Below are 13487 nucleotides of genomic sequence, written 5' to 3' on the forward strand. Positions count from 1 at the left end.
GTGTGTTGGTATGAATTTGTTAACTTGAACCTACAATCCGTAACTTTCATGCCATATGCAGGGATCCGTACCAAGAAACCATAAATGCGTGGCAAAATTTCTCATAACTTTTTTATGTCAAGAAAAATCAAGAATCGTCTTTATTGTCACATCACAAGTGTACAGGTAGGTTTGTAGAAAAGTCCTTTTGCACACCTACAGGGACAGGTGTGTCGGAGCAGGCAAACCAGTGCGAATAATGAGAGAAAAGAGGACCTGCAATGTTTCAGTCTCACAACAGGTATCTGTATCAGTGGGTGAAATTTGTTTTGCTCATATGCTCACTGCCTACTCGTCAATAGAAGAGCAGGGAAACCAAGTACAACCACAGTTGTGTTAGGCATATTAAGATGGTCTGCTAGTAATCGAAAATATAAAGATTGGTCAAATTAATATTTTATTCACTTAAACAAGTTATGGATTCCAGCTTTAAACAACAAATTATATAATTATTGAAGCAATGGGCAAGGCCAACAATTAATTCCATATAATCATGTGAGTTGGCTATTACAAGATGTTTACATACATGTACAAATACATATTTGCCCTGTGATAAGGGAAAAATACATTTAAATTTCAAAGCCACATTTCTAATTTAAAAAGAGACCACACTTATGTAATTAAATCGGCCAACAAACATAAGCTTTTACAGGTATTTGGTGCTCAGCAGCATCTCTTAATTGTTTTGTCATGTATTAACCAAAATGAATGGCCCCTTTACTCAATTGTAACTTCAAACTCAAGAGTAAGACCAGCTTTGATCGTCATGCGTGCCGTCTAAACAATGGGCGCATTGTCCTGGGCTAGCTAATGTTAATTGTTTGACCCAAAGACTTGACTTCCCCCATCCATCCATCTAAACACAAGGGGGTGAATCTGAAAGCAAACTAGCTAGCAAAGTAACATACCGGTACGTTCGTTCGCGCCAGACTGTTGCGTTCACACTAGGCAGACGCAAAGATGCAGTCAACCATTCATTGTCAATTTTAGAGCAGATGCATGCACATTGCGTCTTTGCATCTTCATGTCGCTGGCTTCCATTGACAATGAACGGTAGACTGCGTCTTTTACATCTGCCCGTGTGAACCATAGACTAACACCCCTCCCCCAATGACGTAAAGCTCTCCGAAACGCCTATTAATTAAACCTCTGGGAACGCCCCCCGTTTCAAACTGTCAGTGCGCGCTCTGATTGGCCGAGGAAGATCACGTTGTCCCAACGGTCGCGGGAAGTCATTGCCACGCGCGTGATAGCAGGAAGACAGACAGGACAGAAGTTGTTAACTGAAACTCCAGTCTCCGCTTCATTCAAAAGCTTTTAGTAAACATTGCAAAGGCTTTACAACTACAAATACTTTATTTCTAAACTGGAAAGCGATCGGTGAGGCTTTGATTGGTGTTGCAGTTGAACTGTTAATATGTTAACGTTCTTTTCGTTGTTTTAAAAGTTAATTCACGGGAAGAAACGGCTCGGACGGAGGAACATAAAGTGGTGCCATTTTTTTAACGTTGGATGCATGGGGCGTGTTTTGGTTAGCATGCTAAGCTAACATGCTAGTAGCAAAGTTTTGAGGATTTTCGACAGCGGTCACTTTTCTTCTTTATTTTTTTACCTTGAACACAAGGTAGTTTAAGGAGTCTTAAGTTCTAACCGGTTGATTTGTGCCACAAACAACGGACGCTTCGATCTTCAATCAATCGTTAGTATTTCGTGTCGAGGAGGCTCGTGGTGTTTGGTTTGCGAGAAGAAGCCAGGCAGGGCAGGGGGGCTTCGAACCCCAAAACATGTCGACCACCTACAACAAGATCACGGGCCGACCGATGCTGATCCGCCAGAAGCTCCAGTTCACGTCGAGCAGCGACGGAGAGGACGAGGAGCTGTCCCTGGAGGACGTTAACAACATCAGCACGGGAGCAGAGTCCGGCTTCGCGGAGGAGCTGGACACTAGCCCGGTGCGGGGCCGCCTCCACCACCATCACCGGGACACAGCCGCCGAGAAGCAGCGGCTCGAGGCGGGCAGCAGCAGCCCACTTGAGGATCATCACCGCACTGGGGGCGACGAGGAGGCCGAACTCTGGGACGAGGAGGACGGAGAGAGCTTCACAGACTCCCCGTCTCGGTGTTTTCAGGCCCGCGGCAGCGGCGTGACTTTTGCCAACTGTTGTTCGCCGTCGCCGAGGAAGAGCTCTGCTCGGCTGCTGTACGAAGACTGCTGCTCCCCTCCGGACGACCAGGACGACATGCAGGGCGAGCCGACCAGCTCCCCCAACATCCCGGATTGCCCCGACACTCCTCCGCACAAAACCTTCAGGAAGCTGCGGCTGTTCGACACGCCGCACACACCAAAGGTAGGTTGGTTGTTTGTTTTGTAAATCCATAAAGATTTAGACTCTCGTAGATGTTCTTTTATAATCGATTCTGACTTTGAAAATGTCAATCTATGAGAGTCTTAATCTTTAGGCTATTATCCATCCAAAACCCATGAATAAAAACGTTAACACACAACACGAAATTCCATTACTAGTAAGTAATGGAAGCTGTCTCTGTTGCTCAAAACATAATAAGTAACCGCAACTATTTGATAACGTTTTCCTTTTGTGAATGTTTCATCTCATATAGTCTTCAAATTATTTTTTTTGGCCGTTACAATTACATGCCGAACCTTTCGTCCAATTTCAACGTATGCCACAGTTGGACACAAATAGGAGGTTGTTTGAAATGTTAAAGTTAAACTATGTAACTAGGAGAAAGCTTTTGGATTTGTTTCCCCATCATGGATTGTTTGTTACTTTATGTCTTGTCTTGCATCAAGTTGATAATCCAAATTACTTTCAGTTTTATTTATTTTTTATTGAAGACCAGACTGTTTTTTTTGCACTGTCAACTCATTGGAAGAACTGGAATGCTGCTGTGTGATACAGGCTTTTGAATTTCATTTGAGCTTTAACTTTTAAAGTAACCACCCACTGGCACTACTGACCCAATTTTTTTTTAAATGCCGCACCACATTACATAATGTACACATGTGTACATTATGTAATGTGGGCATTTAAAAAAACCTTTAACTTTTAAAGTACCCAGTACCACCCACTGACTCAGATTTTTTTAAATGCCACACCCTTACATAATGTACACATGTGTACATTATGTAATGTGGTGGGCATTTAAAAAAACCTTTAACTTTTAAAGTACCCGCCCACTGACCCAGTTTTTTAAATGCCGCACCCTTACATAATGTACACATGTGTACATTATGTAATGTAGTGCCATGCTGCATTTAAAAAAACTAACTTTTAAAGTAACCACCCACTGACCCAGTTTTTAAATGCCGTACCATTACATTGATTGAAATATAACAATATAACAGTTTGCACAATTACAGTACATTTCAAGCACAAAATCAATACAAATACTGTTAACTGTGAGTGGACGACCCAATTAAGCATTACACTTGTTTACAAGATGTTCCACCTTGTTCAATTCATCAAAAATGTATATAATGTCTACATTATGTAATGGTACGGCATTTAAAAAAAAACATGTGTACATTATGTAATGGTACGGCATTAAAATAAAACTGGGTCAGTGCCAGACTGGGTGGTTACTTTAAAAGTTAAAGGTTTTTTTAAATGCCGTACCATTACATAATGTACACGTGTAGGAGTTCGAATGAAATTAACGGCCGGCTGACATGAGCCACTACATTGTAGTTATATAGTGTATGGTGCATTAATGCGCAGCTCAATTTAAGTCAAATTTTGTTTTTGTTGTTTTTACCTCGATTTTTCCGACCATTATCGTTTCGCCGTTCTAGATTTTTAGCCCATTTTGTAACTTATTTAATTATACAGAGATTGTGCATTTCATTCACACACCGATGGCGGCGGAAACCATGCAAGGCACCAATTAAGACACGCAGGAAAAAAATCAGGCTACGATTACCAGGCTAGGTGACCGGACCGCTAGGCAGACCCGGGCCATGCTGTGTTATTAACCCATTTTAGGCGGGAATCCCTTTTGGTGTTAGCATTACATTATGCTTTAGCTATTTTTTAAAAATCGAAGAGCGACTGACATAGAAGACATTTTAGAATCTCTGATCTCAGGTCAGAATGAAAATTGTCAGGATGTAGAAGACATTTTTTGAATCTGATCTCAGGTCAGAATGGGTTAATGCAGTGTTATCTGTCTGTCTTGCTCATTCTGTCATGCACCATCCTGTACTCTTGCAGAGCTTGCTGTCCAGGGCCAGGGGCAGTGTGGGGGGCTCCTCCAGCAGGAGAGTAGCCCTGTTCAGTACCAATGTGGAGACGGCCAAGAAGACAGCGGTGGTGGAGAGTGGAGGTGGTGTGAGGAGAACCCAGACGTCCCCTCTGGTGAACATTAACCCCTTCACCCCAGACTCCATCCTCATCCAGTCCGCCACACGCACACTGCACAGGACCAGCAGGAAGAGGTCACACTGGAATGAGTATGTCAATCAAAACAATGAAAGGTTCATAACTTCATACTCGAGACTTGGTTTATTTGGAGTTTGTGCAATGCAGTGATGTAAATAGGACCCAGGAGTGGTCTTTGGGTTCCAGGGACCTTTTATGAGTCCTACTAACGACGTTAGAGTACAGTACTGAGTACAGTATTGCGTCCCAGAATCCCTGGAGTGTGACATCATTGGGTACACTAGTAAAGTCTGAAGTTCATTCTAGTTAGATGCAGAGTATATGTTTTTATTGTAAATATTTAAAGCCATATAAGCATAGTGCAACAGAACAGTGGTTTTCAACCAGTGGTCCTTGAGGGAGTTCAAGGTGGTCCCCAGCTAAATGGTGGGTTGTTAAAAAAATGGATCTTATATATAATATATATTATATAATATAATCTTATTTTATAGATCTTTAACTCTTGAGCATAAAATGAAACCGAATGGACCCTCCTGGTTAATTCAGTGTTAATTTTGTTGACTAAGACTCGATACTAAGTTGACTAAGGTTTTTCAGAAGACTAAATGGAACTAAGACTAAATTGTGTCTTATTCATAAGACAAAATCAAAGTATTGTGAAAAAATGAACACTGCCTCTTATCCCTAAACTACTTTGCCTTTTTTTCTTGTATTTCGAAAAACATTTGAAATCTACAAGCTCACAACGGGTCTATGTAGATTTGCTATTTTAACTATTTTATCATATATAAAAAATGACAAAATAGTTTAGGGATAAGGTTTAGTATGGACTAAAATGGAGCCCTAAATCGCATCAAATGGTGGTCCGTGGCTCAGATGCCCAATAAATAATGGGCCTTGATATGAAAAGGGTTGAAAACCACTGCAATATAAGACGGCACATAGATATAGCAGAACGTGTATTTCGTACTCTTTTTTTTCTTTTTTCTTTCTTCTTTTCTCCAACACGAGCACCTGTTTATAATGATGATGGACATTGATTGTAGCCCATTGTCATAGTAACCAGATTCGTTAAAACCGTTGACTAAGCATGACTAGGTGAAGGCAGTGGTTTTGGCATGAAGCCAAGATCACATGGCTTGCCTTCTATTGAATTCCATCAAGTGTATGAACTAAGTTCTCTGCCATCACCCTCTGGTGTGTAGAATGTGTAATAACAGTATTGTCTGTCTCTTCACAGCTCATGTGGGGAAGACATGGAGTTAAGCGATGGTGAGGGAGAGGAGGAAATTCTCCGACCATCTAAGGTAATGAATAATTCTCAGTGTAATAATACACTACACATACATACAATAATACATTTTGATAGGTCACAAGTACGCTTGGCCAATATTATCAACGATTTTAAGATGCCACAATGATGTCACTCTACCAATGGGGTTCCCATTCAGGATGGGAACCCCTTTTGTTTTAAGCATCATGTTATACTTTAGCTATTGAAAAATAGAAGATCTAGAAGCTTGTAGATCTGCTATTTTGGAAAAATCTTTGAAAATGTGGTGCAAATCTTTGAATATATATTCTTTCAGAGCTAAAGTTTTTAAGTCAAATCTTTGCTTTGGGTGGGGGGGGGGGGGTTCCTGGAACATATTTACAGATCGGCGGCCAATTACATGTAATTTTTGGGGTCGCTTGACATGAAATAATTTAAAAACCACTGATATAGAAACAAGAAGAAGCCTTTTTTTGTCTGCCTCAGGTCTAAATGTCAATACAAAGCTTTTAAACCTATTTGTCCCTTATTCTTTCACCAGAGAATCACCATGATGGAGAGTCACATGATGTCCCGGTATGCCTCTGAGTTCCATGAGCTAGAGAAGATCGGCTCGGGGGAGTTTGGCGCTGTGTTCAAATGTGTGAAGAGACTGGATGGCTGCATCTATGCCATCAAGAAGTCAAAGAAGCCCCTGGCAGGATCTGTAGATGAGTAAGTCACCAAACTCTCCGATTCATTCTGATTTCTCTACAACCTGTTTTCATGTTTGGTAGGTCGGGAAGAAACATGATTAGCAAATGCCTAGAAGTGATTGCATAATTAACTGTAATCGCAAATTGCAACGGAATCAAAAAATCCTTTTGACACAGGTCAAACTACTTCATGTTCTGAAGAAAACAATTGTAAAGATAATATAGCATCAAGCCAAGAGTACTATAGCCAAACTACCCTGTCCTGATATTGCTCAATACAAGGTTGAAATGATTATGAAAGATTCCCTCGAACTTTTTCCTTCAAATTTTGTCCAGTGTCAATATAGCTCATTAGCTGGAAGTAGGGATGGCATGTACCCCACTGTCTTGTCTGTCACATCACATGCAAAAGCAGAGATGTTTTTATTAATTTGATTACTTATTAACTGTTAAGTTTAATTGACTAATTTCTTAACCGTGATTTATCGATGAACTATTAACATTCCTAGCTGGAAGTTGAAATCCTTTTAACTCAATTACTGTATACTGAGACTTTACCTTGATGCATGCCAATTAAACTTGTATGTCTTCCTTCCCTCGCTGCCTCCTCCAGGCAGAACGCCTTGCGGGAGGTGTACGCTCACGCCGTGCTGGGCGTGCACCACCATGTGGTGCGTTACCACTCTGCGTGGGCGGAGGACGACCACATGCTGATCCAAAACGAGTACTGTAACGGCGGCACGTTGTCGGACGTCATCAAAGAGAACTACCGGCAACTCCGCTACCTGTCGGAGCCCGAGCTCAAAGACCTGCTGCTGCAGGTCACCAGAGGACTCAAACACATCCACTCCACCTCGCTCGTACACATGGACATCAAACCAAGTGAGTCGCTGATTTTAGTTTTCAGGCAGTCTTTTGAAGAATAGTTCTCATTTACTTTTAGTTAAAACAAATTGTCACCTGGAATGTTTGATTGTTTGATGATTTTACACTTGCTGAACGTAGATCATCTATTTTCAGAATGCAAGTGTAAAATGACTTGTCTTTTACTTATACTGGATCTCTTGTCCACTAGTCCCTTCCTAACATTTTAATCTAGGTTTTATCTGTTGATGAAATTGTCAATATATTTAGTTAGTTGAATTAAAAATGTGTGCTCTTGGCCTGGGCCATGGCTCAGTGGTACAGGCACCGTGGCTGGTAATCCAGTCTGGCAGTGTGCCGTAAAATCGACTCCCGATCCCGACGGCCTTTACTGCATGTCTTGTCTCCCCCCCCCCCCCCCCCCCTCCCCATATCTCTCCCCATCTACTAAAATCTAAGAAATCTAAGAAAATTATTAACATTAACATGTGTGCTCTTTACTCAGGTAACATCTTCATCTCCCGGAGGTCTGTAGCCATTACAGATACGTGCGATGAAGAAGAGGAGGATCTAACAGCCAGTGTGGTCTTCAAAATAGGTAAGAGTTACTTTGGATGTGATCAATGGAATTACTACCTGGAAAAAGACATGGCTAGGAAATTTGTTGTTGTTGTTTGTGAGTGGTGCAGCCACTCCAGTGCACAGCAACTCAGGCTGGATGGCTGGCTGGGTCTGTCCGTCTGAGCACGGAAATAGTGTTATAGAGTTTGTTCACCACCAAGTGTCACTGTTGCGCAGCCTATGTCTTTTCACAGAATAATTTGTTTTGCAATACAATTATAATCTGAATCAACATTTTGGCTCTGTAGTTATTAAAACTGTAGTTTGAGGTCTGAGGCAATTACAGATGCAGCACAGCAGATCTACAGCTGTAGATTGTAACGGCAAATCTCTGAAGCATGTGTTGGAAATATATATATATTTTTCCTACTAGCCAGTGGCGGAGTGTCTTCGTAATTTTTTTCACCGTAACTACATTTACATTTGGCTATTAATAGCCTACTGGGATCCTGTTCCTTGGGACTAATTCTAGTGTTGCAATGATTGAAATTGATGAGAGTGCATCAGCTTAAATGCATATTATGTCACTTTTCTCTCCAGGTGACCTGGGCCATGTAACTAGAGTGAACAACCCACAGGTAGAGGAAGGAGACAGCAGGTACCTGGCTAATGAAGTTTTACAAGAGGTGAGTTTAATTTCATCTGGAAACTTTGTTGTTGTCATCTTTTATTCCGGAGTTGCTAGTTTGTCCCATCTTTGTCACATTTCTTCTTCAAAATAGAAGATGCTAGTTTTTGTCTATGCATAAATGTTGGTTATTTAGATTTGAGCACAAAGGTTAAGAATATATTTTTAGATGGCATGTTCAGGCAGATGCTTGATGTTTCTCTGGTATCTTAGTTTCTGAGGCAATAAATTGTTCTCACTCTAGACGTAGACTACTTATGTGACTATTTACCTTGTCAACTAGGGTTCATCTTTACTCTGATCTTGCACTGGCTAATAGTGTTTGGTAAGAGAATCTGCTAAATGCCTAAATTATAATTGGACAAAAGTACATCAAATGTTATTTGTTCAGCCAGGACCTATGAATGCTTGGCCTTTCACAGCCTCTTATGCCGTTGGTCTTTTGCCTCTTGTAGTAATCGATCTGTGCACTTTTTCCTTGTCATGATGCTACTTCCTGGCTATAATAAACTTAAATTTACTTCTGATCTTTCTCCCTCAGGACTACCGTAATCTGATGAAGGCAGATATTTTCGCTCTGGCTCTGACTGTGGTCAGTGCCTCAGGGGCTGAGCCCCTCCCCACTAACGGTGACAAGTGGCACGAGATCCGCCAGGGCAAACTTCCCCCCATCCCTCAAGTGCTGTCTCCAGAGTTCCTCAGTCTCCTCAAGGTAAGAGGACTTTGACAGAGACTTACCAAAAACCTTCATCGGTCAATAAATCGCATTAGCACCTGGCTGGCAATAGTTTCAGCATGTTTTAGAATGTAAACATACTGTAACTACTGTATTTCTTCCTGGCTATTCAGTATACATTAAATACCATACATCATGATGTATTTCTTCCTGGCTATTCAGCATACATGAAATGCCATATAACATGATGTATTTCTTGGTCTGAAATTAATGCATTTGATACAATGATACAGTTTTTAGTGTTTTACAAATCTACCGATTCCTTTGGTTCTGTGCCATCTGGTTTAGTAGCTTTTCTAATCTGTGTGTGTGTGTGTGCGTGTGTGTGTGCAGCTGATGATCCACCCTGACCCTGCTCGGCGACCTTCGACCTCTGACCTCATTAAACACCCAGTGCTTCTAACGGCAGCCAGGAAGAGGGCAGACCAGCTCAGAGTAGAGCTCAACGCAGAGAAATTCAAAAACGCCCTTCTCCTCAAGTAAGTAGTATACAGAATAAAGGACTGTGATGACGATAATAACCAGTGTTGATTAAGAAAAATGTTTGTCGACTACCTTTGTTCACTCACTGACAAACTAAATGAAAACTAAGCTATGATGACTAAGACTAAATATATTGACAATTTCATCAAATCAAAACTAAAGACTAAAATGTTAGGGAGAGACTAGTGGACAAGAGATCCAGTAAAGTCATTTTACTCCTGGTTGCATCTACAAGCTCGCAACGCGTTGTGAGCTTGTAGATCGGCTATTTTCAGCAAGTGTAAAATCAGCCATTAAGTTTTCTGATTGCTTGCTCCAAGGTGACAGATACTATGTCCAAAACAAGACCTGTATGTTCAGCAAATACATTATTGCTGTATAGTCAAAGTTGTGGTGTTTGATTAGTGTATGACCTTTTATTTAGATCAGTTGGCAGTGGTTCTGCTTCATTAGATCACAGTGGAGAGAGACAGAGAGAGGAATTAAGTGTAGGGAACAAGGAGATGATAAAAGCACAGATTTTAACACATTCTGTGCATTATAGCCTATTATAAGTTATAACAAGCCACGGTCACTGCCGATATTGTTTAATTACCTTTGGAGCATAAGCCAAAGTATTTGCACCTTTGATCCATGAAAATCCCCCTGAAAATAGTCCCATGGTTTGTTGCCGAGCTGAAAAAGAATCCACTGTCGTGATGCGGAAGAACAACTAACCGTAATGGCGGATGGATCACAGTGTAAACGCCCGTTCACTTGCATTGAACTCACTTTCCCAGAAGAAAGCCAATAGATAGGTCGATTTTCGGTTAAGTCATCATAACGCGTCGGCCACGTCACCATGTCTGTGAAAATTAAAAAGCGGCAAATTAAACTTAAAACAAATACTATAGCGCTATACGCTATAGTATACTCTATATGCTGTATTCCATTATAACAGTGTTATGCAGGTAAAGGCAATGGAATAAAACGTGTGTATAGCGGTTTACGCAGGGAAGCTGTTTTAACAGCTTTTTCTGAGCCATTTCATCATTTACTGCCTTTTTTCTGACTTTTCTTTCTCGTTTTCTTTCTCAGGGAGTTGAAGAAGGCCCAGATGGCCATGGCAGCTGCTGAAGAGAAGGTTCTGACCACAGACCGCGTTCTGACCCGTTCCACCGCGCTCCAGTCCAACCCCAGAAGCTCCAGAGAGTCCAGACTCATTGGCAAGAAGATGAACCGATCAGTCAGCCTTACCATCTACTGACACTCGAGGTTAAAGATGTACCGATCAGTCAGCCTTACCATCTACTGACACTCGAGGTTAAAGATGAACCGATCAGTCAGCCTTACCATCTACTGACACTCAAGGTTAAAGATGTGGGCTGGCTCCTATTTGCTTTATCATAGACTGAATTCCGACCGTTTTCATTTGGTTTTTTTCTTGGGTTTGTGAAAAAAACTAAACGTGGTGGCACATTGCACACTCGTCAAAAAAGGTTTCGGTCGGTTGGACTGTTAACCCAAGGAGTGGAAATTGACACCAGAAACCAGGCGACGTTAACTGGCTGTAGCTGTAAAAAGTCTTCTCTACCAGGCACTTGTAACGGGACTTGTCACAGGTCCACTGTTGCTCGGAGCAGTTCTAAAGCATCTGGTTGAAGGAGGGGATGGAAAAGAACGTCAACTGACTACAGAGGCTTTGAAATCCAAGCAGCGGGATGGTTGGCAACAGTGCTGTCCTGTCCAATCTGTGAAGCTCAGTCAACAATTACAGTTTTTTGTACACCATTGTCAACGCTGACTCATTCGCAGAGGTTATCATAGCGTATGCTGATTAAGAGGACTTTTCTTCTTGAAATGGCAAGGAAATACATTCCTTTTAAAGGTAGCTACTATACCTTTTTTGATGTACTTTTTCCCATTCCACAAAGCTACAAACATGTCAGACTTCACTTTCTGTCTCTGCATGTCCTTCGACAAAACTCAGACTTGGCTGCTGGTGTCTGGTGAATGTAGTCACCCCCTTTAGCTGCGCTATGACGCACCTTACTGCCTGTCGAATGAACGCTTGATGAGAAGGTTGGGAGTGTCTGAAAACTATTTGCTGTTTTAAAAGAGCACTTTGGAGGCAATGAGTGGAACTTTTGCCATGTAAAAAGAAAATGTTTTACCTGCTGCTGCTATTCATGTTTTTCTTTTTGTTTGTCAGTTTGGTTGTGGCAGTTAGGAGATCAATGGCTCTTATTTCGAATAGCAGAAGTCTCATTTTTGTTCATCTCCTATTTTTTTGTTTTCATCCTGTCTGATCTGCTAGGATCATTACAGCGTTTTGTCTGAGAACCGTATCTAATGAGCTATCCTTTGTCTGTACGGGTAGAAGAAAATGAAACGGTACCGGTGTTAATTTGAGCTGCCAACCCTGCCTTGTAGCATTAGAACAATCATTGTTGTGTTCAGTGGACTCACTTGTTCTCATTTTTCCACTTGTTTTTCTGTTCTGTCATTTTCTATAAGGTTTGTTTTCACGATTACTGTTTGTGTTAAAGGTGCTATAAGTGAAATGTTTTTGTTAAAACAGTTTAGTTGAAAAGCTAAATCTCTATATTCTAGTATAGCAATCATTGCTAGAATACAATGTTTGTTTGGTAACGGGGTCTCCTCATCTCTTCACTGTCTCCAGCTCTTTTATTTCAGTTGGCTGTGAATCACCACAATCTAATAAAGTGGATGAAATTTACTAAAGAAATTTAAGAAATGGAGACCCCTGATAACCGGGGAGAAAAAAACACTAGCAATGATTGATATATGAATCTTGAGCTTATTTGAACAAAAATAACACCACCTTTAACTTTTTTTGTTGCCCACCACACCCCTAACTTCTTGTTATAACCTGTACATATGTTTTAATAAATCTCGTCCAATGTGAACTAATTGCATTAATAGTTTTTGAGTCGTATGCCAAAGGGAAGTTACCTCCTGAGATCATCATTCACAATTCGCAAACAAAAGTGGGCCTATATGAATTATTGGACAACTGGGAGTGGAACTAGTTCCTATTTGAGGCTATATCCTAATTTTCTCAATGCAATCTGTCAACACACCCACACAAGCCAGACAGTTCAGACACATTGAAAAACTACATCGGACCATAACACAACATTTTATACTGTGTTACAGTGTTGTGTGAACAACTACGCCAAATCCATAACAGTATTGATAACTACAACAATAACGGTTCAACATAAATACATAATTGGCACTAATCCTGTCTATTCCTACAGTTCCGTTCACAGAGCTACAGCCACCTGCTGCTATGGATTACTGTGGAGCTGTGTTGTAGTGGTCAGGTTTCAGTCTGTCACATAATCGCCTAAATTGCAATAATCGCATCATTGATTTCATGTTGAAAAATACTTTCTTAAAAAAAGCTTGTAGATAGCTTCCTTATTGTGTGCATCCATCCATACTTCAAGTCACATATTTGTAGCTTGGTGCATTCGTTTTCAACCAATGGACCCGCACAGGTCCATTTGGTTTAATTGAACACTCGAGGAGTCGAGTTCAATTATTAATTGTTAAACAATAAACATAGATGCATTACTTAAATTACAAGAAGTCTACACAAATTAGACAATGCTGAATTGTTATTTTGATCAACATCTGCTGTATTATCTCCTAATGGTTCAAAACATCAATAGGCTACAGCGTGGAATTGTGGACATTAAAATCTTATCCAACGGCAGCAAAATATTATTTAGTTTTGTGT

General features: G+C 40.9%; 1 protein-coding gene across 2 annotated transcripts; it reads left to right on the forward strand.

Moving 5' to 3' along the window:
• Positions 1–463: 463 nt before the first annotated feature.
• On the forward strand, positions 464–12634 carry wee1 (WEE1 G2 checkpoint kinase). Of its 2 annotated transcripts, none has more exons than XM_080761508.1 (10): positions 464–2387; positions 4272–4534; positions 5680–5746; positions 6254–6426; positions 7021–7289; positions 7777–7869; positions 8433–8518; positions 9062–9232; positions 9590–9735; positions 10817–12634. In XM_080761508.1, exons 1-10 carry the CDS (start codon positions 1824–1826, stop codon positions 10983–10985), a joined length of 2001 nt encoding a protein of 666 aa, XP_080617634.1. In that variant the 5' UTR covers positions 464–1823; the 3' UTR covers positions 10986–12634. The 2 variants fall into 2 exon arrangements, with proteins under 2 accessions (XP_080617634.1, XP_080617635.1); XM_080761509.1 differs by having other exon boundaries at positions 4272–4510.
• The last annotated feature ends 853 nt before the right edge of the window (positions 12635–13487 follow it).

The sequence above is a fragment of the Protomyctophum bolini genome (genome assembly GCF_963924005.1).
Source record: "Protomyctophum bolini genome assembly, chromosome: 4".
Taxonomy (NCBI): Eukaryota; Metazoa; Chordata; class Actinopteri; order Myctophiformes; family Myctophidae; genus Protomyctophum; species Protomyctophum bolini.

Bases quoted from the DNA above. Each gene is read 5' to 3' on its own strand.
- wee1 (XM_080761508.1), top strand. From the start codon at position 1,824: ATGTCGACCACCTACAACAAGATCACGGGCCGACCGATGCTGATCCGC. The intron at 5,747-6,253 runs GTAATGAATAAT...TTCTTTCACCAG, and splicing joins AAATTCTCCGACCATCTAAG to AGAATCACCATGATGGAGAG. The intron at 8,519-9,061 runs GTGAGTTTAATT...TTTCTCCCTCAG, and splicing joins CTAATGAAGTTTTACAAGAG to GACTACCGTAATCTGATGAA.